A 23,309-nucleotide genomic window follows, 5' to 3' on the forward strand; every position below is an offset into this window, starting at 1 on the left:
ACTAGTCTCTTACATATCCTAGAAATAGACTGTGAACTAGTTTTTGTTGTTGTTTTTTAATATATTTTTATTTATTTATGGAGGGAGAGGAAGGAAGAGGGAGATAGAAACATCAATGAGAGAGAAACATTGATCACCTGCCTCCTGCATGCCCCCTAATGGGGATAGAGCCCGTAACCTGGGTATGTATCCTGACCAGAATTGAACCAGCAATCTCTTTGTGCATGGGTCAATGCTCAACCACTGAGCAACACTGGAGGGGCACTTTAAAGTAGTGTGTATAATTTAATTTTGTAACCAGTGTTTAGAATTTTTTTATCTGTTTGACAAGTAGCAATGGTAGTTTTTTCTTTCCTGAGAGCTTTTGAGAGAGAATGCTAACCCTAATTATATGTTATATGTATGTTTTTATGTATATGAATGGATTATTTGTGTTTTAATTTTTGTTCACTTCAAAAATCCCTCAGAATCTGAAAAAATAGTGTACACTGTTGGTTTGAATGTTTTAAGTTATGTGGAATATTAAAATAATGAAACATTAATGTTACTTTTTGGGAGGTAGTAAAAATGGTATTTTAAGATACTAGAATCTTATTGAAACACATTGAGGATATCTTTCAAAATTGTTCTAATTACTAACCAGTAAATGCTATTGTTTGCATATGTGCAAATAATTGCCCAAAGAAGTGAGGGGATCTGTCAAAGTTGAAGTCCTCCTTTTTAGGTTCCTTTGCCACTGTATATACTATTGATTGCCTAAGTGCAGCTTGGTGAAATTCAGTGTCATGGAAGCCTATGATCTAATATGTTTTCTTCCTTAGATCAACCTCTCCACTTCTCCTACACCTGCACAGTTAATAAGCCGTTCCCAGGCTTCCAGTTCTACCAGCGGCAGTATTACCCAACAGACTATGTTACTAGGGAGTACCTCCCCTACCCTAACTGCAAGCCAAGCTCAAATGTATCTCCGAGCTCAAATGGTAAGATGTGAGCTACCAAATTTTTTTAGTGTTTAAGGACTTGAGAGAGATCAAAATATTTCTTGATTTGGTGCAATAAGAGACATTTTAAATATTTAAGATATGTTTAACAAATTTTTATGTGCGTGTGCTCAGCTCTTATACATTTATGTCATGAAAAATTCTTTTAATTGGTAGGCCTTCTTGGTGTTTCAAATAGTAACATGCGAAGCTGACAAATCTGTAACAGAGGAATGATTATTTTTTAATATCAGATTTCATTGATTTCAAACCTTTTTTCACATTTTAACATCTGAAACTGAGATGCATTTTATAATTGATAGTGTCGTACATTTATAATTATACCTATAGTGATACATAAAATCATTGTATATCATTGACATCTTAGATTTGAAGAAGATTTGATGAAATTGTTAGAAATGTTAAAAACTTGGTTGTTAACTATAAGTTAGAGTTTATATTATGGCATCTTCTGAAATCAGGATTGAAGTTTCTGGTAATTTACCAGATGATTCTGAGCTTTAGTTATTCCCATCTCAAATTTTGCAAGGTAATTTGTGTTCTTAAACTCACTTTGATCTTTTATTAATACAGGAAGGTTAATTTGGCTATTCTGATTTCTTGATTTAACTGTTGAGCTTCTTTAAGAAATGTAGAAATTGGCTGACATTTATTTTATTTGATGTCTTTGCATGTAGTTAGATAAAAACTTTGGCCCTAGCATATATGTATTTACTTTTTTTTTTTTGTCCAGTGAACTGAATATATATCTGGATTCCCCAGGTCTGCACTAAAATTGCAAATAAATTTCCCCATCATATTTCTAATAGGAAACAATGATATGACCCATCTACAGATTGTTCAGTAGGCATTGGCATTTTCCCGCCATGAGCTCTTATTTAATTAATAATATGCTTCAGAATTAAGCTGCATGAACCATTTGAAATGGTTGTAATTTGACTGTTTTTGACCCCTTGGCAGTTTCATATGGTTCAAGTTAAATAGAACATCTTCTCTTTAGGTTTAGTGCTTTCAGTTGTTTGTACTGGAAATTAACTTCTTGTGAATGTTATATTTTTTTTTGTTTAATTCACTTAAATTTACCAGTAATATACTATAAAGAACTGAAATATAAAAGATTCCTTAATTGATAATTTTAATTTAAACAGGAATGGTTTTTGAGGAACTGAATAACTCGATGCAATTTTGAAATAGAGTATTTACACATTCTTGGAAATAACTGTCATAATTTGCTAAGTTGGATTGAATAATCTCTGAATGGATTGTATTACCTTTTTAAATTAATGGCATTCTGTTTCAGTATTGAAAAAAACAGTTGAAAAGAGATGGCGATTATTAGTAAATAAATCAAGTATGTCTTTCCTTCCTTCATTATTATTTTTTATGTAAAGCTGTTTTTGCAAACTGTTATTGAATTTTGACATGTTCTGGTATTTACATTTAGAATGAATTTTTCTTTACAGATGATTTTTAAATCAAGAGCAACTTAGATTTGTACTATAGATCCTATGTAGCTGAGTGAAATATTGTAGTGTATTATATGGCATAGTTAGCTGTTATGGTAAAGAGGACTGAAAAGACTTTTGGGGGTTTCTTTATGTGTTTCTTTAATTTGCATTCAAGAGTAGTGACTATGGTTGTTTGTTGTAATCTAAGTTTTAGGAATCCTACCATGGTAGTTTTGAGTTGGGAGAAATTTAAGTATAATAGCTTATTCGGGGCAAAATTTGGTATGAGGATTTCATATTACCGAAATACATATTCCTTTTTGAACACTGATTATTTTTCTACTCACCAGAATCATGAACTGTTTCAAAAATGTTTATGATTTTTTTTTAGTTCTCTATATCAGAAACTTCTCTTTGTCATGTAAAACCTTTTTTTGCTTAAGAGGAAATCCTAAATTGCATTGTCTTTCTGTCATGAATTTCAGTCTCCCTTGCCCTGCTATACATTGTGTGTGAGACATGTTCTTTTGTCTTAGAGTATTTTTTTTTTTGGTTTTTCTGTCTGTACAGCTGATTTTCACACCTGCTACCACTGTGGCTGCTGTACAGTCTGACATTCCTGTTGTCTCGTCGTCATCGTCATCTTCCTGTCAGTCTGCAGCTACTCAGGTGAGCTTGTCTAGCTTCATAACGTGGTACTTGAGGTCTGGATCTTCAGGTTAAAGATAAACATACATTGGAGTTTAAGTTACTGATCATTTTAGTGCTCTTTGTCATACATTTCAGATTGAAATTTAATATAACACTATAAGAACTTGAAGAAAATTGTTTTTCTTCTGTAGAAATTATAATACCATTAAATATGGATATTTAGGTTATTTGACATAAATGAAAATGAGTTTTCGATATGACATTGTGTCTAGTTCTATTGTATAGCAGATTTATTTTTTGTTATGTGAGATGCATTCTTTTGTGTAGATTTCTTTGCAAGCAGCTATGTAATAACTAAGTCAAGATGGATCTTAATATTAAAAATGAATTAAATTGGGTAAATTTTAAATTCAAAAAAATAGAATAGAATATTACTTTGTTTAGTACTATGGAAAAAGTGAGCCTTAACTTTTTCCTCATGTAAATTACAAAATTAAATAGAAGTAGAATATAGACCTAAAGGTAACAGCTGAAAGTATAAAACCTGTAGAAGAAGATACAGGAAATATCTTCACAACTAGGATGGAGAAAGCTTCCTTAGGTCACAAAAAGCACTAACCATAAAAGAAAATAGAGTTTATCAAAATTAAAAATTGTTCTCAAAAAACATTGTTACAAAAATGAAGAAGCAAGTCACAGACTAAGGGAAAATGTTCACAATACATATATCTGACAAAGGACTTATATTCAGAAAATGCAAAGTATGCTTACAACTCAGTAATAATATGAGCAATTTAATTAAAATTGGGGGAAAGATTTGAACACTTCACAAAAGAAGATATACAAAAGGTCGACAAGCACATGAAAAAAAGCTCAACATCATTAATCATTATAGAAATGCAAATCAAAACCACAATGAGTATCACCACACATTCACTAGAATGGCTGAAATGGAGACTGATTCTGGAGAATGTGGAGCAGCCATATTCTCAAAACATTGCTGGTGAGGATGCAAAGTGGTACAACCACTTTGGAAAACAGTTTGTCATTTCATTATAAAGTTAAACATATGCTTAACATGTGACCCAGCAATTGTACTTCTAGATGTTTACTGTGAGAGATTTGAAAACATATATCCACAGAAAGATATGTAAACAAATGTTCACAGCAGCTCTATTCAGCCCCAAACTGGAAACAACCAATGTTCTTTAACTGGTGAATGTATAAACAAATTGTGGAATATTACTTGGAAATTAAAAAATACAAAAACAAAAAACTAATGCATCTCAGAAACATGATAATTTGCCTGGCCTGTGTGGTTCCGTGGTTAAGCATTGACCCGTGAACCAGGAGGTCACAGTTCAATTCTCGGTCAGGGCACATGCCCAGGTTGCAGGCTCAATTCCCAGTAGGAGGTGAGCAGGAGGCAGCTGATCCATGATTCTCTCTCATCATTAATGTCTCTATCTCTCTCTCCCTCTCCTTTTCTTTCTCCGAAATCAATTAAAAAAACATTGAACAATAAATATTATAATTCACAAAAGAGGCTAGACACCAGAGTGTCCATACTCTAATTTATTTAAATGAAATTTCAGAACAGGCAAAACTAATCTATAGTGAAAGAAATTGGATTGGTGGTACCAGGGGCAGAAGGTAAGGGAGACTGATGTGGAAGGGGCATGAGGGAACTTTCTGGGTGATGGAAATGTTCTATATCTTGATGGGAGTGGTGGTAATATGTTGTATACATATGTCAAAATTCACTGAATTGGTTCATTCATTTTATTGAATGTAAGTTACACCTCAGTAAAGTTGGTAAAAATGAATGAGTAAATTTTAAATTAAAACAATTGAGTAGAATATTACTTTTTCCGTAGAAATTAGTATATCTTAGGATCATTCTTAGCTTCTTATTTTTAATTTAATAGTTTCAGTCTTCTGGTAAAAAGCAAAAAATGAGATAGTAATATTCTTTGTTACTTTTCATATATGTCTTTACATTATATTTTATTTAATAATAAAGGCCAATTTTAATATATTAATATATAAAGATGCTGACCAATTAAATTAACGGCTCTGTGATCCTCCACAATTCCTGAACTTCGTTGGACTTTAGTTTCCATGTTTATAAAATGAGACCTTTATTTTTGTTAACTTTAAGATTTTTTTCAGCTCTAAACTTTTTTTTATAAATGTCTCTTCGTGAAATGGATTTGTTGAAGTAATGATTTTGCTGTTTGTTTTTTTAATATATTTTTATTGATTTCAGAGAGGAAGGAAGGAGAGAGGTAGAAATATCAGTGATGAGAGAAAATCATTACTCAGCTGCCTCCTACACGCACCCCTACTGGGGATTGAGCCGGCAACCTGGGGCATGTGTCCTGACCAGGAATCAAACTGTGACCTCCTGGTTCATAGGTTGATGTTCAACCACTTAGCCACACCAGCTTGGCTATTTTTTTTTTTTTTTTAAAAAACCTAATAGAGCTAGACCATTATCAACTTCCAGAATATTTTGTTTTATTTTTTATTTATATTTTGTTCCAACTGAAATTTTAATTGATTTATAAGATGTACACAATAAAACAAGATAAAATAAATATAAAGCCTGCCAGGAAAAAGTCACAAATAAAGGAAAGTGGCATGGAGGTAGGAGTGAGGAGGCTATTCAGATTATATGCATGGACTTAATTTCAACTCTGACTTCAGTTACTTAATAGTTGTGTGGCTTTAGACAAGTTACTAAACATCTCTAATAGTCATACATACTTCCAGGGTGGGTTGAAGAATGAATAATATGTATGTTTAGTGTCTAGAACATTATGGGCACTCGTTAGTACCTTTTTTTGCAAGTGGGGGAACAGGAAGACCTGTTCAAATTCTGACTTCAGCAACAGTTGCCAGCTTTGTCACTTGCTAGTTGATTGATTTTGGACAAGGTCATAGTATAGCACAGTGTATAGTTTGGACTCTGAAGCTAGATTCTCTGGGTTCAAATACATGTTCTACCATTTATTGGATATCCTTAATTTCTTGCTTCAGCTTCAACAATATAAAATAAAATAAATATTTACAAAATAATTATAATGCTTATTTTATAGGTTTGTAGTGAGGATTAAATATGTTAATAAATGAAAAACAACAATGTTTCATACATAGTTAGCACTCACTAAACAACTTTTATTATTACCTTTACAAGGCCTCAGTTTCTTCACTGTAAACTAGAAATGATAGCTCAGAGTTGTTATAAGGAATACATGAGACAATAATTATAAAGTACTTAGTATTCTGCCTGGCACATTCATTAGATATCACATGCCACTAATTACTATTTTTGTTATATATTGTCTAAAGACGAGTCACAAATTTGGTACTTAGCTTTGAAGTAGCTAATAGTGAAGAGAGAAACACAATCGTCTAAAAGATTTACAGTTTCCAAGGTAAAATAAATGAGTTAGGAAAATATAACTAACATGCTCTCTAGAGCACAATCTGTCTTGTGTGTTCTCATGGAGAAAACATATTACAGTGTCTTCAATGGTATAATGAACATAGTAATTTACAAAAGTGGCTTCAGTTTGATGTGACACAGGTATGAGGCTTTGTGATAATATGACTTAATTGAAAGGTAGACTTTGAGGAGCCTTTAGAAATTTCGCTGCAAATGTTTTTCTCGTCTGTGCTTTTGAAATGGCAGTGAGGGAGACTGGAAGTGGTAAGTGATGCTAATACTTTGAATATTCCAGTGGTGACTTTCCTCAAGTTCAGGGCTCTTAGTTTTGAAAAATTTGTGCTTCACTTTGTTAATTTTAAAACTTATATTTTCAGTTTTTAAAATAGTGTGTAATTGAGAACTACCAAATTTGAAATTTTATTTTAGTACTCTTTTTAAGTGATAGAAGTCAGCATAATAGTTCATTTTTCCTTAGTATTAAAATTTATTTATAGAATACTAAGAAAAAAATAAGAAATTCAGAGTATTTTACTCTTATTTACTATTTTAAATGTTCTATTCCTTCTCCCCACCTTTTTTTTTTTCAGAAAATTTTTTTCAGAAAGGTATCATAGAACTAAAAATATGTTTGTGGAAAAGTAAGAAATCTTACTTACCATGGTTATCTGGGGAATGCTGTGAGAATTGAGAAGAAAACAGCCCTTTGGATTTAAAATCTAGAAACTCAGCTCTGTTGCCGCCAATGTGATATTAACTCTTAGTTTCCTCATCTGCAAAGAAGGGATGCTGCTGTAATTCTCAAAATATTTCTTAGATTCAAATAGAACAATTGGTGTGAGAGTATTTAGGTAATCCACTATAAAAATGTAAGGTGTGAAATTAGCAAAAATACTTCACATGAAATTTAGAATTTTTCAAGTCAGAAAAGTTTCCATAATTTGATCATAGTTTTCGTTTAGATGAAATAAAAGTTGAACTTCAGAGTACACTGATATTCTTTATTTAGAAAGGGTGTGTTTTCTGCAAAAGTGAGGCTCTGTCAAGGAAATCTGAATATGTGATCTTCCTATTAATAGCTAAATTAACTTTGTAATATAATTTAGAAGTATAGTTTAAAGTTTGAAATGTAATATTTAAGCCAAAATGACCACAGATAGGTATTATAGCCATAGTCTAAAATTTATCTATTCATATAAATAATAAAGAAGGAATATGCTAATTGACCCTCATGCCATCACAAAGATGGTGCCGCCCACAGCCAGTAAGGAGGGAATATGCTAATTGACCGCCACGCCCTCAAAGATGGCAGTGCCCACAGCCACAAGATGGTGGCGCCCAGTCCCCTCAGCCCTAGTGGGGCGGCAGGCATGCGGCAAGGCCAGGCCCGCCCCCACGCAGGCCCGGCTGCTCCGCGCACCTGCCTTTGGAGTCCCCCAGTCCCCTTAGCCCCCAGCCGCCCAGGGCTGGCCCGAGGCGCAGGCAAGCTTTGGATGGCAGCTGCCCTGCTGCCCAGGGCTGGCCCGAGGCACAGGCAAGCCTCAGATGGCGGCTGCCCAGCCGACACCCGAGGTGCAGGCAAGCCTCAGATGTCGGCTGCCTAGCCACCCAGGGCCGGCCCAAGGCGCAGGCAAGCCTCGGATGGTGGCTGCCCAGCTGCTCAGGGCTGCCCGAGGCTCAGGTAACCAGGGCTGGCTGAGGCTTGTGCTGCCGGCAGTGGCAGCAGGAGAGGTGTGATGGGGCGTTGCCTTCCCCTGATCACCAGGTCACCCCCTGCCCCTGAGGGCTCCCGGACTGTGAGAGGGGGCAGGCAGGGCTGAGGGACCCTCCCCTCCAGTGCATGAATTTTCATGCACCGGGCCTCTAGTAATATATAATATATAAAATGCACATTTTATTTTTTGCATTAAATTTCAGTATTCCAGAAAACAAAAGAAAAGTTAGAAGAAAAGAGTGTATTATTTTATAGAAATGGACTGCTTCAGGTTTTAGGATTCATTGAGTCAAATCTTCATTTACATTGTAAATATATATACTTTTCATTTGAAGGAAATTTTTCAAATTTTCAAGTTTTTAAAATAAATATCACTAGATATTTGTTGAGGTTTTTTTTTTAAGTAAAATATGAACAGGTTTTAATGTTAGCCTAAGAAAACCATGAATAGAACTAAAAGAAAAAATGTAATATATATGAAATATATATGTGTAATATATATTTCAGAATCAGATACAGAAAAATACTTCCAACTGGTGGAGCTTCTATCATGTTTGCAATACAGAACTGTGGGAGTACAAACATGAATGTCAGAGATGGGAGCCTGCCAATCAGAGCCTCCATATTTCACAGACACAGACATGAGTAATTCTAAAATGAGCTAGACATTAGGCAGTGCTGTAGGCCAATATGACCCAAATTCCATGAGAAAAGCATTAGATAGGAGAGGAGAAATTATTTCTAATCAGGGGCTTTAAGGAGGATTCTTTGGGATTTTTACTGGGCCTTGAAGGAGCATTGAGGAAGAATGGCATTTGAGGCAAGAGGAGCTTGAGCAAGGACTATAAATGAAGGAAGTGCAAGGTAGTTTGGAAAAGGGCAAGTAGAACAGTATGGCTAGAATATGAGTATGATGGACTGGAATAGTGGAAAATGGGACTTGAAGTGATTTGGGCCTTAACTTGGAGAAACCTGGATTTTAGCACTTTTTATTTTTTGCATTACATTTCAATAATAAAGTAGTTTTAGTCCACTTATATTGTATGAAATATTTGACAAAAATCAAAGAAGATGCTCCATATGGACTCACTTAGAAGATTCTTTCAATAGCTTAGAATAGAACTGATGAAAACCTCAACTGCCCTGAAACATTTGTTTAGCACCTGCTATTGGCTGATCACTGCATTTGACACCTGGATCTAAGATAATGTATAGCCTTTGGGCATCAGTTAATAATATAGTTGTAGAGATAGAACACACATGAAACTGAAGAATATTTATGAAGCGCAATATATCATTTGCTTTGTCACTTTATAATCTCTTTTACTTTAGTTTCCCTCCCAGGGCTAGTGCTAGCATAAATGTATTTGATGCATTCATTCCAGATAGGCAAAAACTTTGGCAGCTATTGGAGAGGCATATTCTGCCTGGCTATTTAGAAATGTTATAAACTTCATGTGACTGTAATTGGATTATCCTTGCCACCATGCAGACTGGCAGTATGTTTAGAATAGCACTTGGTATAGATAAGAGCTGTCACAGAAACCATTTCAAGGCCATACACAATCTTTTCAGTTCATGAGATCTGGTTCTCCAAGGCAAGTGAGTGTTCCATACAATAGCAACAACATATAACTAACGTCTTTAAAAAGGAGTTAATGGGAAATGATTTTCATAATTATCATAGTGGGGTAAATGATTTGATGAATTTGTTTTCTTACTAGTACAAGATTAGCGTTCCCTTATAATCTCTATAGAGCTGATAACTTTTTTGTTATCTTTCTTATACTTATTAAGACAGCAGTATTGTATCCACACTCTATAATTATGTAAGTTTATGAGGTACTTGTAACCTTAAAATGTTCACAGTCCTGGCATGGTACAGCCAGTCTGAGGTTGAAGGAATTGCTCATTGCTCCCTACTCACCTTGGGCTCCCCGACCTCTACATCTTTGCTCAAGTATTCCCCTTTACTTGGAATCACCTTCCTCAAAAATGTAGTATGTTGCAGAGTAATTTACTCATAGTTCAAAGTTCATATATATATTCTATTTTTATTGAGTTCTTAATGATTTTTTCCCTTAATGTCTTTTTTTTTTTAATTCACTTAGTGCTTAAGATTTGATTATTTATAATAATAACTCCCCTTTCTTACAGGATTAATCAGTTGTTTCAAGTGCTTGGAGCTTTATGAAAAACATAATATAAATGTATTGTCATTATTAGTATAATGTAATGATTACCACGTGAATTAATACCACCTGTTTCATCCCTATTTTTTGTTATGTGGTTCTTTAGGTTCAGAATTTAACATTACGCAGCCAGAAGTTGGGTGTGTTATCTAGCTCACAGAACGGTCCACCAAAAAGCACTGGTCAAACTCAGTCATTGACAATTTGTCATAACAAAACAACAGTAACCAGTTCTAAAATCAGCCAACGAGATCCTTCTCCAGAAAGTGTTAGAAAAGGAGAAAGTCCAAGTCTGGAATCACGAAGCACAGCTGTCACCCGGACATCAAGTATTCACCAGTTAATAGCACCAGGTGGGATAAAACTTTTGTTGAAAATAGTTGCATTATTCATTTTCTTAGCAGGCAGAGAAAAACAAAAGATGTCCATTACTTTAATAAGAATCATAATTTTAAAACATTTTATAATGTGAATTTCATAAGTAAAAAAAAAACAAAACATTTCAATATTGTAGCTTGAAAAAAGAGAAATCAAAAGAGCCCAATAGCTAAAACAAATCCTATCTAATAAAAGAGTAATATGCAGATTGACCATCACTCCAACACACAAGATGGCTGCCCCCATGTGGTCAAAGATCCTGCCCCCATGTGGACACAAGATGGCTGCCACAATATGGCCAGTAGGGGAGGGTAGTTGGGAGGGACCAGGCCTGCAAGGGAGGGCAGTTGGGGGCGATCAAGCCTTCAGGGGAGGGCAGTTAGGGGTGACCAGGCTGGCAGAGGAGGGAAGTTGGGGGTGACCGGGCCTGCAGGGAAGGGCAGTTGGGGGTGACCATGCCTGCAATGAGGGCAGTTAGGGGCAATCAGGCTGGCAGGGGAGCAGTTAGGCATCAATCAGGCTGGCAGGGGAGTGGTTAGGGGGTGATCAGGCTGGCAGGCAGAAGCGGTTAGGGGCAATCAGGAAGGCAGGCCTGTGAGCAGTTGGGAGCCAGAAGTCCTGGATTGTGATAGGGATGTCCGACTGCCCGTTTAGGCCCGATCCACCAGGACATCCCTTGGGCCTAAACGGACAGTCGGACATCCCTCGAGGGGTCCCAGATAGGAGAGGGTGCAGGCTGTGCTGAGGGACACACCCCCCGTGCACGAATTTCGTGCACTGGGCCTCTAGTTGTACTAATAAAATGGATTTTTGGGGGTGAGTTGACATTTGATTAACATCTTCATTATGCGTTAGTTTCCTACCATAGCAATAAAACCTTTTAGCTTTAGAAACAAGATTTGTGTGTCGTTCATTTAATATGCTTTAGTGCAGTGGTCGGCAAACTCATTAGTCAACAGAGCGGCAAACCGCGGCTTGCGAGCCGCATGTGGCTCGCGAGCCGCAGTTTGCTGACCACTGCTTTAGTGGAACAAAATTAAAAGCCTTTTAAAAAAGTATTTATTGTTTTTGTTTAAAATTGTCATTAGTGGGAGGAATTTATCACTTTCCAAAAATAAGATTATACACAATTATTTTCTTTACCACGTTGCTTTTTTCCATCTTGGATTTCATCTTTAAGAGGAAAATTTCAGGGAGTCAACTAAGTTATTTTCATTCTCATCAAACTTTGAATCCCATGTGCACTCCTGCTCTCTACAGATAATCTTGCTTTACGGTTCTCATGATGAAAATGTTGGGGCCATCTCGAGTGAGTTTTTTTTACCATCTCTTCTACTCATCTCAGAATTTGTCAATGTTGAGCTTTCTTCACTTCTAATAAGATAAGGAATTATCTGCTTTCCTCTTTAAAGTTAGCACTATTTGTGTGTGTCATTGATTGCATTGTTTTTACCGGCTCCTGACCTTCTGTCATAGATATTGCATTTTTTGTCTTTCTCATGCTGGATATTTTTCCTTTGCTTCTCCAGCATACTTAGGTCTCCCTAACCTTAATGTATATGCATATGTTTTTATACCAGTATAATTATTATTTATTGAAAGTGTGTGTGGCGGGGGTGGGGGAGAGGTACTGGGTTAGACACCTCACATGTTTTATTTTTTTAAAAATTCTTTTATCCAACCTCATCAGGCAAGCAACTTCTTTCTATCCTTTTATAACTGCGCTGCTTTCTAAAGATTTATTTTACACTACTGAATCTGCATTTATTCCACCTAAACCTATTTCTCTTTTTAAGTTTCCTCTGTGCCACGTTCTCTAAATCACCCAATCTCAAACTGTTGGAATTATTTGATTCCTTTTGTTAGAAATCTCTCATTACTTTGAATTTGTATAGCAGTTTTATGCTTTTTTTATGGCACTTTTTCTTTTATACTAGGTGGTAAGCCCTTTGAAGGTAGGATAATAATATTGAGCACTTTTGTTTCAGGCACTTTACATTTATTGTTTCTTTTAATCCTTTTTGCAGATTCACCTTTTCATCCTTTTATCATATACTAGAGGCCCAGTGCATGAAATTCGTGCACGGGTGTGGTCCCTAGGCCTGGCCAGCAATCAGGGCTGATCAGGTTCCCTGCTTCCTCCTCCCCTCCCCGCTTGCACACTGCCACTGCGTGGTTCCCTGCCTCTTCCCCTCCTCCTTCCTTTGCTGCCCGTGTTTGCCACCACCCACCCCCGGTTCCCTGTCCCAGACCGGGGCCCAGCCCTGATCGGGTGATCAGGACCTGCTGACCAGGGGAGGGACCGGGAGGTTGGCTGGCAGCGGGGAGGGGCCAACCGCCACTGTGGCGGGCAGGCAGCTGGCCAGGGGGAGTGATGGGGGGAGGGACCCAGGAGGTTGGCCGCCGGCCCCAAGGAGGGAGCTGGCCCTCAGCCCCTCTGGAAAGGGGCCGTGTCCACTGCCACCCACCCCCGGTTCCCTATCCCAGCCCGGGGGCCTGCTGGTGCAGGGGAGGGACTGGGAAGTTGGCCAGCAGGCCCCATCAGAAATTGGGGCCTGCGGCTGGGGGCAGCTCCTGTGTTGAGCATCTGCCCCCTCGTGGTCAGTGCGTGTCATAGTGACTGGTCGCTCCATCTTAATGGTCGCTTAGGCTTTTATATATATAAATATTTCTCTGCAATAGATGGACAGTAAATATTTGTTGGATTAATAGCTGATATTTTTCCCATTTCAATCGTGGACATTATAGCAATTTTTTCCATTTATATTAGTTAGGTATCACTGCTTGGAATTCTTAAATCTAAATCTTTAGATAAGTACAGGCTTTGTTATAATGTATAAATTAATAAGTTTATTCATAGTATAGTTAGATGTGAATTGTTTTTTATAAACATCTGTGTGACAGGTTCTGCTCTCTTTATGGATTGATATCAGGATTTTTATATTGTACTAGAGGCCTGGTGCACAACATTTGTGCACTGAGGGGGGTGGTCCCTCAGCCTGGCCTATGCCCTAAGCCAGCAGATGGACATCCCCCGAGGGGTCCTTAGTGCTGCTGTGGAGGTGGGAGAGGCTCCCACCACTGCTGTGCTCACCAGCTGTGAGCTTGGCTTCTGGCTGAGCTGTGCTCCCCCTGTGGGAGCGCACTGACCACCATGGGGCAGCTCCTGCATTAAGCGGCTGCCCCCTGGTGGTCAGTGCACGTCATAGTGACTGGTCGTTCCTCCGTTCGGTTGATTTGCATAGTAGCCTTTTATTATATAGGATTATTATATAGGACTAGTGGCCTGGTGCATGAAATTCATGCATGGGGGGTTGTCCCTCAGCCCGGCCTGCATCCCTCTCACAATCCGGGACCACTGGCTCCTAATCCCTCACCTGCCTGCCTGCCTGATTGCCCCTAACCACTGCTGCCTGCCAGCCTGATCGCCCCTAACTGCTCCCTTGCTGGCTTGATCTCCCCTAACCACCTTTGCCTTGGTCCTGCACCCAGAACCCAGGATTCCTTCCTCCAGCTGGCCGCAAACACCCGGGACCCAGGCTTTCCTCCCTCTGGCCAGCCACAGGCACCTGGACCTGGGCTGGCTTTGCCTGGGCCGGCTGCAGCTGCAGGGGACGGTGGGCAGGTGGCTTTGCCCAGGCCGCAGGCGCTGGTACCCGGGACCGTGGGGTGGGCGGCTTCTCCCGCTGGCTGCAGCACAAGACCATGGGCGGGCGGCTTCTCTGTCTCCCAGGCCGCAGCCAGCTGCAGGTGTTGGCGCCCGGGACTGCGGGGATGGTGGCTTCTCTGTCTCCCAGGCTGCAGCCAGCCTCAGGCGTTGGCGCCCATACCTCGGGCGGGAGGCTTCTCCGTTTCCCCCGGGACCACAGGGCAGGCAGCTTCTTCGTCTCCCTGGCCACAGCCAGCCACAGGCGCTGGCGCTTGGGACTGCTGCCAGGCAGCTTCACCCAGCTGGCTTTGTCAGGAAGGATGTCCGAATGGTTGTCCGGAAGGTCTCCGGGTCTAATTAGCGTGCTACTCTTTTATTAGTAAGATTGTCCAGAGATTCTCAGCTTCAAACCAGCCTCTCTGGCCAGTGTTGATAAGAGTCAGTGAGGAGCAGCAGTGACCCACTGTACTTGGAATGACTGCTTAGGATAATTTCTAGTAATTCCCACAGTTTTGATAGATTATACTGGAAGGTAGGTTATTTCCCTCCCAAAGAGACTGTTACCTTCAGAGAAAGCTAGGAACTTTTTCAGGGTTAGTTCAAGCAGGGAGCTCTACTTTTAGATTTTCAGTCTCCCCTGAACTCCCTGTTTCTAAGTTGACACTTATTCTTCCCCCTTTCACTGGTAGTTCAATAATATCCTTGTAGTTGTCTTCCTCTGATGGCCAATATTTTATGTAGGTGTGGAGGAGACTGGTAAGCTAAAACCGTCAGTCTTGGGAGAATTGCAATTCCAAATTCAGGTGCTATGTGTATTAACCTAGTATTCTAAGATGTTGTCGATTAGAAACAAAACCAAATGGAACATCCTAACTCATATAAACTTTTGCAGCTACCAAATTATAAGTTTGTTAAAATTTATTCAAGCCTTATACTGTGGTTATTCAAAGCAATTAATATCTTCTGACGAAAGCTGTATTTTCCAGCCTGTTAGTTTTCCTACTCTTGCTAGTGGGAAGTTAGTCTGAAGCTAAGCTTTATTTTGGGAGATTCTTGGATTGGTAATTTATCCTTTTCCTCAATTAGTAAAATGCTTGTTCCTACAGGTAACTTTCAAATACTAAAAGAATCTGTGTTCAGTGTAGTATAGTTTAATAATTATTATAATGGACAAGGTTATTGCTTCCTTGTATGTATTTTTAGGGTGCTAAAATTTGGTTTTCTTCATTTCTTCTTGAAGGGGGAGTTTCCACTTGATAGTTAATAATTCTATGTTTATTATATAAAATAAGGCAAATGTCTGGAAATTAACCTTAACAATATTAGAGCTCAAGTTTTTTATAGCAGTTTTTAGAGCTTTTATGAAATTAGTCTAGTTGGAAAAATATATATATACCCTTTTTTTTGTTTATTTGTTTAAAATATTACCTATAGTATTACATATGTCTCCTTTTGCCCCCATTGACTTCCCCCCGTATACCCTTTTTTTGCAGACATTAATTCAGTGTGTGATGAAAAGCCTTTGTTAGTCTGTCCAGGCTGCCCCCCCCCCCCCAAAAAAAATACCATAGACTGGGTGTTTTAAACAACAGTTCTAGAGGCTGGAAAGCCCAAGATCAAGATCTGGCAGTGTTTAGTTTTTGGTGAGAGCTCTTCCTGGCTTGCAGATGGCTGCCTTCTAGCTGCATTCTCACATGGCCTTTCATCTGAGCGCTAGTAGAGAGGATAGTGAGCCCTCTAGGGTCTTTTCTTACAAGGGCACTAATTGTCTTAGGTCAGGGTCCCACTTTTTTGACCTTATTTAACCTTAATTACTTCCTTAGTGGCCCCATCACCAAATTGTCATATTAGGGTTAGGGCTTTAACACATGAATTTTGTGGGACACAAACATTCAGTCCATAACAGGAACCCAGACTTAGTTAGAAATATGGGTCCTTGGTGATTTCAGGCAAGTCACTTAATGCTCAGAGTTTCTTCACCCTGTAACATATTGGATTAGTGTAGTACCCTATCTACCTCATGGGGTTGTTGTAACTATTGGGGTGGGGGGGAGGTGTTCATAACTATTGAATAAAATAATGTACTTAGTAATTTACAGTAATACATTATTTATAGTAGAGTTCTACTACATAAGTGAGAGATGATACCAATCATAAATTCTCCAAGTATAATGCCACCCTGACAATAAAGTGTTTATTAAAACCAGAAAAAAACAAGCATTATATGATTTTCCAGAGCACTAGTGCTTTTCTTGCACAGAAGTATTATTTCAGATATCCTCATAATTATTCTGTAATAGATGTGCTTGTCAGTTGGACTTATGGACAATATAATAGACTCACTTTGATTTCTGATCAAAGAAAAATTTAACCTAGGTCAGTGGTCGGCAAACTCACTAGTCAACAGAGCCAAATATCAACAGTACAATGATTGAAATTTCTTTTGAGAGCCAAATTTTTTAAACTTAAACTTCTTCTAACGCCACTTCTTCAAAATAGACTCGCCCAGGCCGTGGTATTTTGTGGAAGAGCCACACTCAAGGGGCCAAAGAGCCACATGTGGCTCGCGAGCCGCAGTTTGCCAACCACGGAGCTAGGTGAAAGGATAGACTATTAATCTGTTGAATTATCAACTCTAGAATATAAAAAAAAATTGTTTCTAGAGCACAGAAGGAATTTTTATTTCTGTGAACATAATATCCATTATTCTTAAAGAATATGCTAAATTTTAATTATAACTTAAAATTGAATTAAAATGGGCCTTTGCTGTTATACTTGCAAACACTCTGTTTTTTAATCTGTAAAAAGGGAATAATACCTATCTACTTCATAGGCACTTATTTTTAGTACGAGCAATGTGTAAATACCTTGAGCCCCTTGGAAGAAAGGCACTCTATAGGTATCCAAAATTTTATTGAATACTCATAGAGTCTTTATCAGTACATTTATAAAGTGCTGACAATTTTTAGTCTTAGTTTGAAATGCCAGTCTAGTTAGATGAAAATTATTTTGTTAGATGAATTTTAATTTCCATTAAAAAATTCACGGATATTTGTTGGACCCTCTAAATATCTTTTTGAGATGTTAATTTTCTTAAAGGATCTCGAAAAATTTAAAAAACCCACCAAATGCAGAAATGTTTAAAAAGAAAAGTTGTTAGAAGTTTTTATAAGGCTTTTGTCACAAATGTGGCTGAGTATAAAAATAGATGCAAGATGTTTCTTTATCTTCACATTCTGAAATTAAGAAAAAATTTTTGCCCTATCTTTAGATCTGTTTTAATTTTTACATGATATTAATATTAAGCCACCTTTTCAGTTTATCTTCTAGTGAACCCAGTTTCTTTTTTTACACTTATTTTCAATTACAGTATTATATTAGTTCCAGCTTTGAAACATAATGATTATATGTTTATATATAGTGAACCCAGTTTCCATTCTTATTTAGATAGAGTGGATTTCACCAACAGCTCCCTCTTTGTAAACATAAACACCAGTATGCAAAAGAGGCATAATGATGGGGATACTTGATTTTGTTAATTCTTTATCTGTATTGTCGCTGTTTTGAGTGGCTCCTCTGTGGAGAAAACTAGTACTGTCATTTATAGATTACTGTAGGGTTTGTGTGTGTGTGTGTGTGTGTGTGTGTGTGTGTATTTGCTTGGTTTTTTTTTGGGGGGGGTGGCAGAGAAGTAAAACAAGATCCTTTATTTAGACAGTATGAATTTTTTTATTGCCTCATTTTCTCTACAAGTAAAACTAGTGCTCTCCTAGATTTGGAAGGGCCCCTGGAATTTAATTTCTTTTACAATGATTATTTGACTGTGCTCTAGGAGTTACACATCTGTTTTGCTTAATTGAATTATCTTTTCCTACAAAACATTTTCTCTTTCTTGGTCAAATAATACCAACTCTTTCATCTTGGCTCAATCTGGTAACTTATTTGGGAAGCTTTATAAGTGATTACATTGGTGATTAGTTGGAAGAATGTTTAGACACAGATTAGAAAGGATGATACTTTTATTTTATGGATTTTAATATTGCATTTTTATGATGTTGAGGTTATTTTTATATATATTATACTTATTCAGTGATACTCCTCTTCTCCCCAAAGAAGGAATTTAAGTGGATAATGTTGTTAAAAGTTAACATAGATTTTCTGGGGACCTATATAATTTAATAAGAATAAATCATGTATAGATTCAGATTTATAAATTACTTGTTTTAGGCAGTTTTATCACAGTGCAGCTTATTTTATGAAATTTATAGTTTTTCAAGGAGAAGTTGTTTGTCATTACATTTTGCAGTCACTCTTATCTGGAAGACTTTTAGTAGCCTTCTGATGTAAAAATTTTCCTTCTTTAAATTTATTTAAAATTTCAATGATATTTTAAAAATAAATACTAATTGTTTCTTTTTTTCTCTCTCACAGCTTCATATCCTCCAATTCAGCCTCATCCTCTAATAAAGCATCAACAGATTCCTCTTCATTCACCACCTCCCAAGGTTTCCCATCATCAGCTGATATTACAACAGCAGCAGCAGCAAATGCAGCCAATTACACTCCAAAATCCAACTCAAGATCCACCCCCATCCCAGCACTGTATACCACTCCAAAACCATGGCCTTCCTCCAGCTCCCAGTAATGCCCAGTCACAGCATTGTTCACCAATTCAGAGTCATCCCCCTCCTTTAACAATGTCTCCTAGCCAGTCACAGTCAGCACAGCAGTCAGTAGTGGTGTCTCCTCCACCACCTCATTCACCAAGTCAGTCTCCTACCATAATTATTCATCCACAAGCACTTATTCAGCCACACCCTCTTATGTCATCAGCTCTCCAGCCAGGGACAAACTTGCAACAGTCCACAGCTAATCAGGTGCAGCCAACAGCACAGCTGAATCTTCCATCCCATCTTCCACTTTCAGCTTCCCCTGTTGTACACATTGGCCCCGTTCAGCAGTCTGCCTTGGTGTCCCCAGGTCAGCAGATTGTGTCTCCAGCATCACACCAGCAATATTCAGCCCTGCAGTCCTCTCCAATCCCAATTGCAACCCCTCCGCAGATGTCAACATCTCCTCCAGCTCAGATTCCACCACTACCCTTACAGTCTATGCAGTCTTTACAAGTGCAGCCTGAAATTCTATCCCAGGGCCAGGTTTTGGTACAGAATGCTTTGGTATCAGAAGAGGAGCTTCCAGCTGCAGAAGCTTTGGTCCAGTTGCCATTTCAGACTCTTCCTCCTCCACAAACTGTTGCGGTAAACCTACAAGTACAACCACCAGCACCTGTTGATCCACCAGTGGTAAGCCCTTGGAAGCTATTTGACTTTCTTGCTGAACTGAAAGTAAAAACAATTTTCTCCTACATTATATTTATTGCTAGAGCTACATGCCTGTGAGTTTTAAAAGCTGGAAATTTACATCTGTCAATTTCTGATAAACATGATGTATGGGCAAAAAAAAAAGGCAATTTGTTGTATGGTTGCATGCTTGATAATTTGTGATGGTTATTAAAGTCCCTTGTTAATTTTATTACTATTTAAACAAATCCATCTGCTATCTTTACAGAGTTGATTTTTTTTCCCCAAGGGAATACATTTGAACCAGTGTCATCTGCACAAAGTTTTTTCTCTTAAGGTGATTATCCTTCATAGATCCCTTCTGTTGGCTTGTATGTTCTTAAACGTATGGCTTATGTAGCTAACCTTTTTGGTTGTATGCATTCTGAAGTCCTGGGCCTTTCTTTAGAAGCTTTTGTTTCAAGATGGAGTATGCTTGTATGATACAATTTTTTTGTAAAATTATATATTGTAATTAAAAATTGTAAAAACATTTATTCTAGGAAAGAATTTAACTTTACAAAAAAATTAACTGTAGACTATCAGAATTATTAAACTTCTGATTTTTAAATTTCTACTAAGGGAAAATATATAATTAAAATATTTCTCATTTAAAACCTTGGAAAAATGTCAGTGGATAAATTGAATACTGAGGATGAAATAAATCCATTCGGGGGAGTAAAAATTTTGAGTAATTGAGATTGTGGTGAAATTTATCAGACTAAACGTCTAAAAATGGTACATGTTGTCTAGAAAGGAAAATTGTCTTGAAAAGTGTTTTTCTTTAAAAATTTTCTAAAGGATTTTTTAATTTTATAAAATAATTTACAGTAAAAATTGAATAAGGTCGTAAAATTTTTAGGCAGAGTGATCAAATTCATAATTAATTTATAACTGAAAAAAATGGTCTTCCCAAAAGGAGGTTTATATCTTTACATAAAGACCTCACTGAAGGGACTTTGTCACTTAAAGACCTGTAACCATTTGCTCAGAAAGGAAGGGAGTTTCAAAGTCTGTTCCTTAATGGGAAACATTTTGGTCCTCAGGATGCTAATTTATAGATTCTTTATTGTCATTAAGACTGACATAATAGGCATAAAGAAATTGAATTCCATTTCCTGTTCACTTTTATTAAGAACTAGAGGCCTGGTGCACAAATTTGTGCACTGGTGGGGTCCCTCAGCCTAGTCTGCTCCTTCTTGCACTCTGGGACCCCTTGGGGGATGTCGGACTGCCTGGAGGGGTGTAGTAGTGGGGCCGGGCACTGCGCCGCTCCCGCTCATCCTGGCCCCGCTGTGCCTGCCGCCACTGCCACTTTGGTAGCACGCTGCAGAAGCGGGAGAGGCTTGCACCACCGCAGCTGTGCTCGCAAGCCGTGAGCCTGGCGTCTGGCGCCTGTCAGTCAGCTGAGTGGCGCTCCCACTGTGGGAGCACACTGACCACCAGCGCACGTCATAGCCACTGGTCAACCAGTCATTCAGTCGTTCGGTTGCTTAGGCTTTTATATATATATAGATAGAACTTGACAGAAACAACAATGGTCATCTAGAAATAAGTTTGCCATTCAATTATCATGTCTATATTTTCTTTTAATGGAATTTTGGAGAGTTTACAATGGATATTGTAACAAAAATACAGGTTTCAAAGTGTGTAGTATCTTCAAAGAAATCAAATTTAAATTTATATTTTTACTTTCTAGTTCAGTGAATTTGTTTTTAACAAGTAGAAAATAAGATTTCTTTATATACTTTACACCTTTCTAATTGTTTTTGTTAGGGTAAACTTTGGAGGAATATATTTGGGATAGAAATATGAAAAACATAACACTTAAAGCTAAAAATATTTATGCTCTTAATTTGTTATTTCCTAATCTCTTTTCAAAATATTTGTTTTAAATTTATGTTATCTCATTTTTGGAAGGATGTGTGTGTGTGTCTGTGTGTGTGTGAAAATGTTAACTTTCTCTGCTATCACTGGTATGCTCATACTATCGATATTTCCCTATTATCTTTCATACACTTTACTGTGAGTACCATAGCCTATTTATTAAATTGCTGTATGTTTCTTTTATTATCTTTGATCAAATATTTTTTTCCTTAAATATTTCTTCACGCCCTGGCTGGTTTGGCTCAGTGGATAGAGCATCAGCCTGCAGACTGAAGGGTCCCAGGTTCGATTCCAGTCAAGGGCACATGCCTGGGTTGCGGGCTTGATCCCCATTGGGGGACGTGCAGGAGGCAGCCAATCAATGATTCTCTCTCATCATTGATGTTTCTAACTCTCTTTCCCTCTCCCTTCCTCTCTGAAATCAATAAAGATATATTTTAAAAAAATATTTCTTCACGAATTACACCTGTCTTCATAATTTCCCAATGGTTTCGAATATTTAAAGGTACAGAGCTATATTTACTTCTTAGAAGATTTCAAATTTTGCAAGTGTGAATTATCCAAGTAAAGTCAGTATGTTTTTTTAAAAAAATATATTTTTATTGATTTCAGAGAGGAAAAGAGAGGGAGAGATAGAAACATCAGTGATGAGAGAGAATTATTGATTGGCTGGCTGCCTCCTTCACACCCCACACAGGGAATTGAGCCCACAACCCAGGCATATGCCCTAACCGGGAACCAAACCCTGACCTCCTGGTTCATAGGTCGACGTTCCACCATTGAGCTACGCTGGCCGGTCAAGTCAGTATTTTTTTTAAAGAGATATATTTGTAAAGTTTTTTCATGTGGTGAGAATAGACAATTTAGGGCTAATCAGTAGTCCATAGTTTTGCTAGGAAAGGAAGACAGATGGCACTAATGCACTTTATTGAGGTAAGTTTGGCAGGCGTTGCTAGTTTTAGAATAGTTATGAGCTAAACAGAAATTATGATGTGCAGTTTCCTAATGATCTTATCAGCAAAACCTCCATTTCTTTGCTTTATTCAATATTTCAGTTGTTGCCTTTATGTATTGTTTTATGCTGATGGTGCCAGATGTCTGTGACAGATGTGCTTTTATCTACTTCTCTTATTCATTAACTTATTTTGCCTTTACATGGGCAATTTGGAAGAATACATATTTAGGCTGACCTATAAGGAATGAAAAAGTATTTTATAGTATTCTTCGATGGATTATTTCAGAAAATGTTATTTGTGGTATGCCTCTTTTTATCCTTTACAACTCTCACTTTTTAAAAATCCGAGTTCTATACATGATCAAACTTTGATTCCTTAAAAGGTATTGTAGTAGGTGTTTGAAAAACTTGTTATAGCATTAATATTAAAGAGAGTTTAGCATTTAAAAAAAAGATAATGACCTTTGGGGGAAAAGTAATAGCTAAGAAAGGAATGCTACACAGATAAAATTGAACTGGTAAATAAATCAATATTTGTTTAATTACTTCGGAATCAACATCCCCACCACTCCATCAAATTAAGGTAATCACAACTGCAGCAGATACCCCTCACTAGACGGTTTTGTTGTTTTCTTTCCTTTAAC

The 23,309-nt window shown here is 37.6% G+C and overlaps 1 protein-coding gene across 10 annotated transcripts in view; it reads left to right on the forward strand.

Annotated features, from left to right (window-relative positions):
* Positions 1-23,309, forward strand: part of PHC3 (polyhomeotic homolog 3) — a 75,491-nt gene that overhangs the window by 21,214 nt on the left and 30,968 nt on the right. For 3 of the 10 annotated variants that reach the window (XM_080658363.1, XM_080658367.1, XM_080658364.1), the window contains exons 5-9: positions 822-980; positions 3,020-3,118; positions 10,564-10,810; positions 18,916-19,787; positions 20,074-20,121. In XM_080658363.1, coding sequence (XP_080514489.1) covers positions 822-980; positions 3,020-3,118; positions 10,564-10,810; positions 18,916-19,787; positions 20,074-20,121 — 1,425 coding nt within the window. The remainder of the gene's footprint in view (positions 1-821; positions 981-3,019; positions 3,119-10,563; positions 10,811-18,915; positions 19,788-20,073; positions 20,122-23,309) is intronic. The other 7 variants (XM_080658365.1, XM_080658366.1, XM_080658369.1 and 4 more) reach the window with 7 other exon arrangements.

The sequence above is a fragment of the Plecotus auritus genome, assembly GCF_963455305.1.
Source record: "Plecotus auritus genome assembly, chromosome: 2".
Classification (NCBI taxonomy): Eukaryota; Metazoa; Chordata; class Mammalia; order Chiroptera; family Vespertilionidae; genus Plecotus; species Plecotus auritus.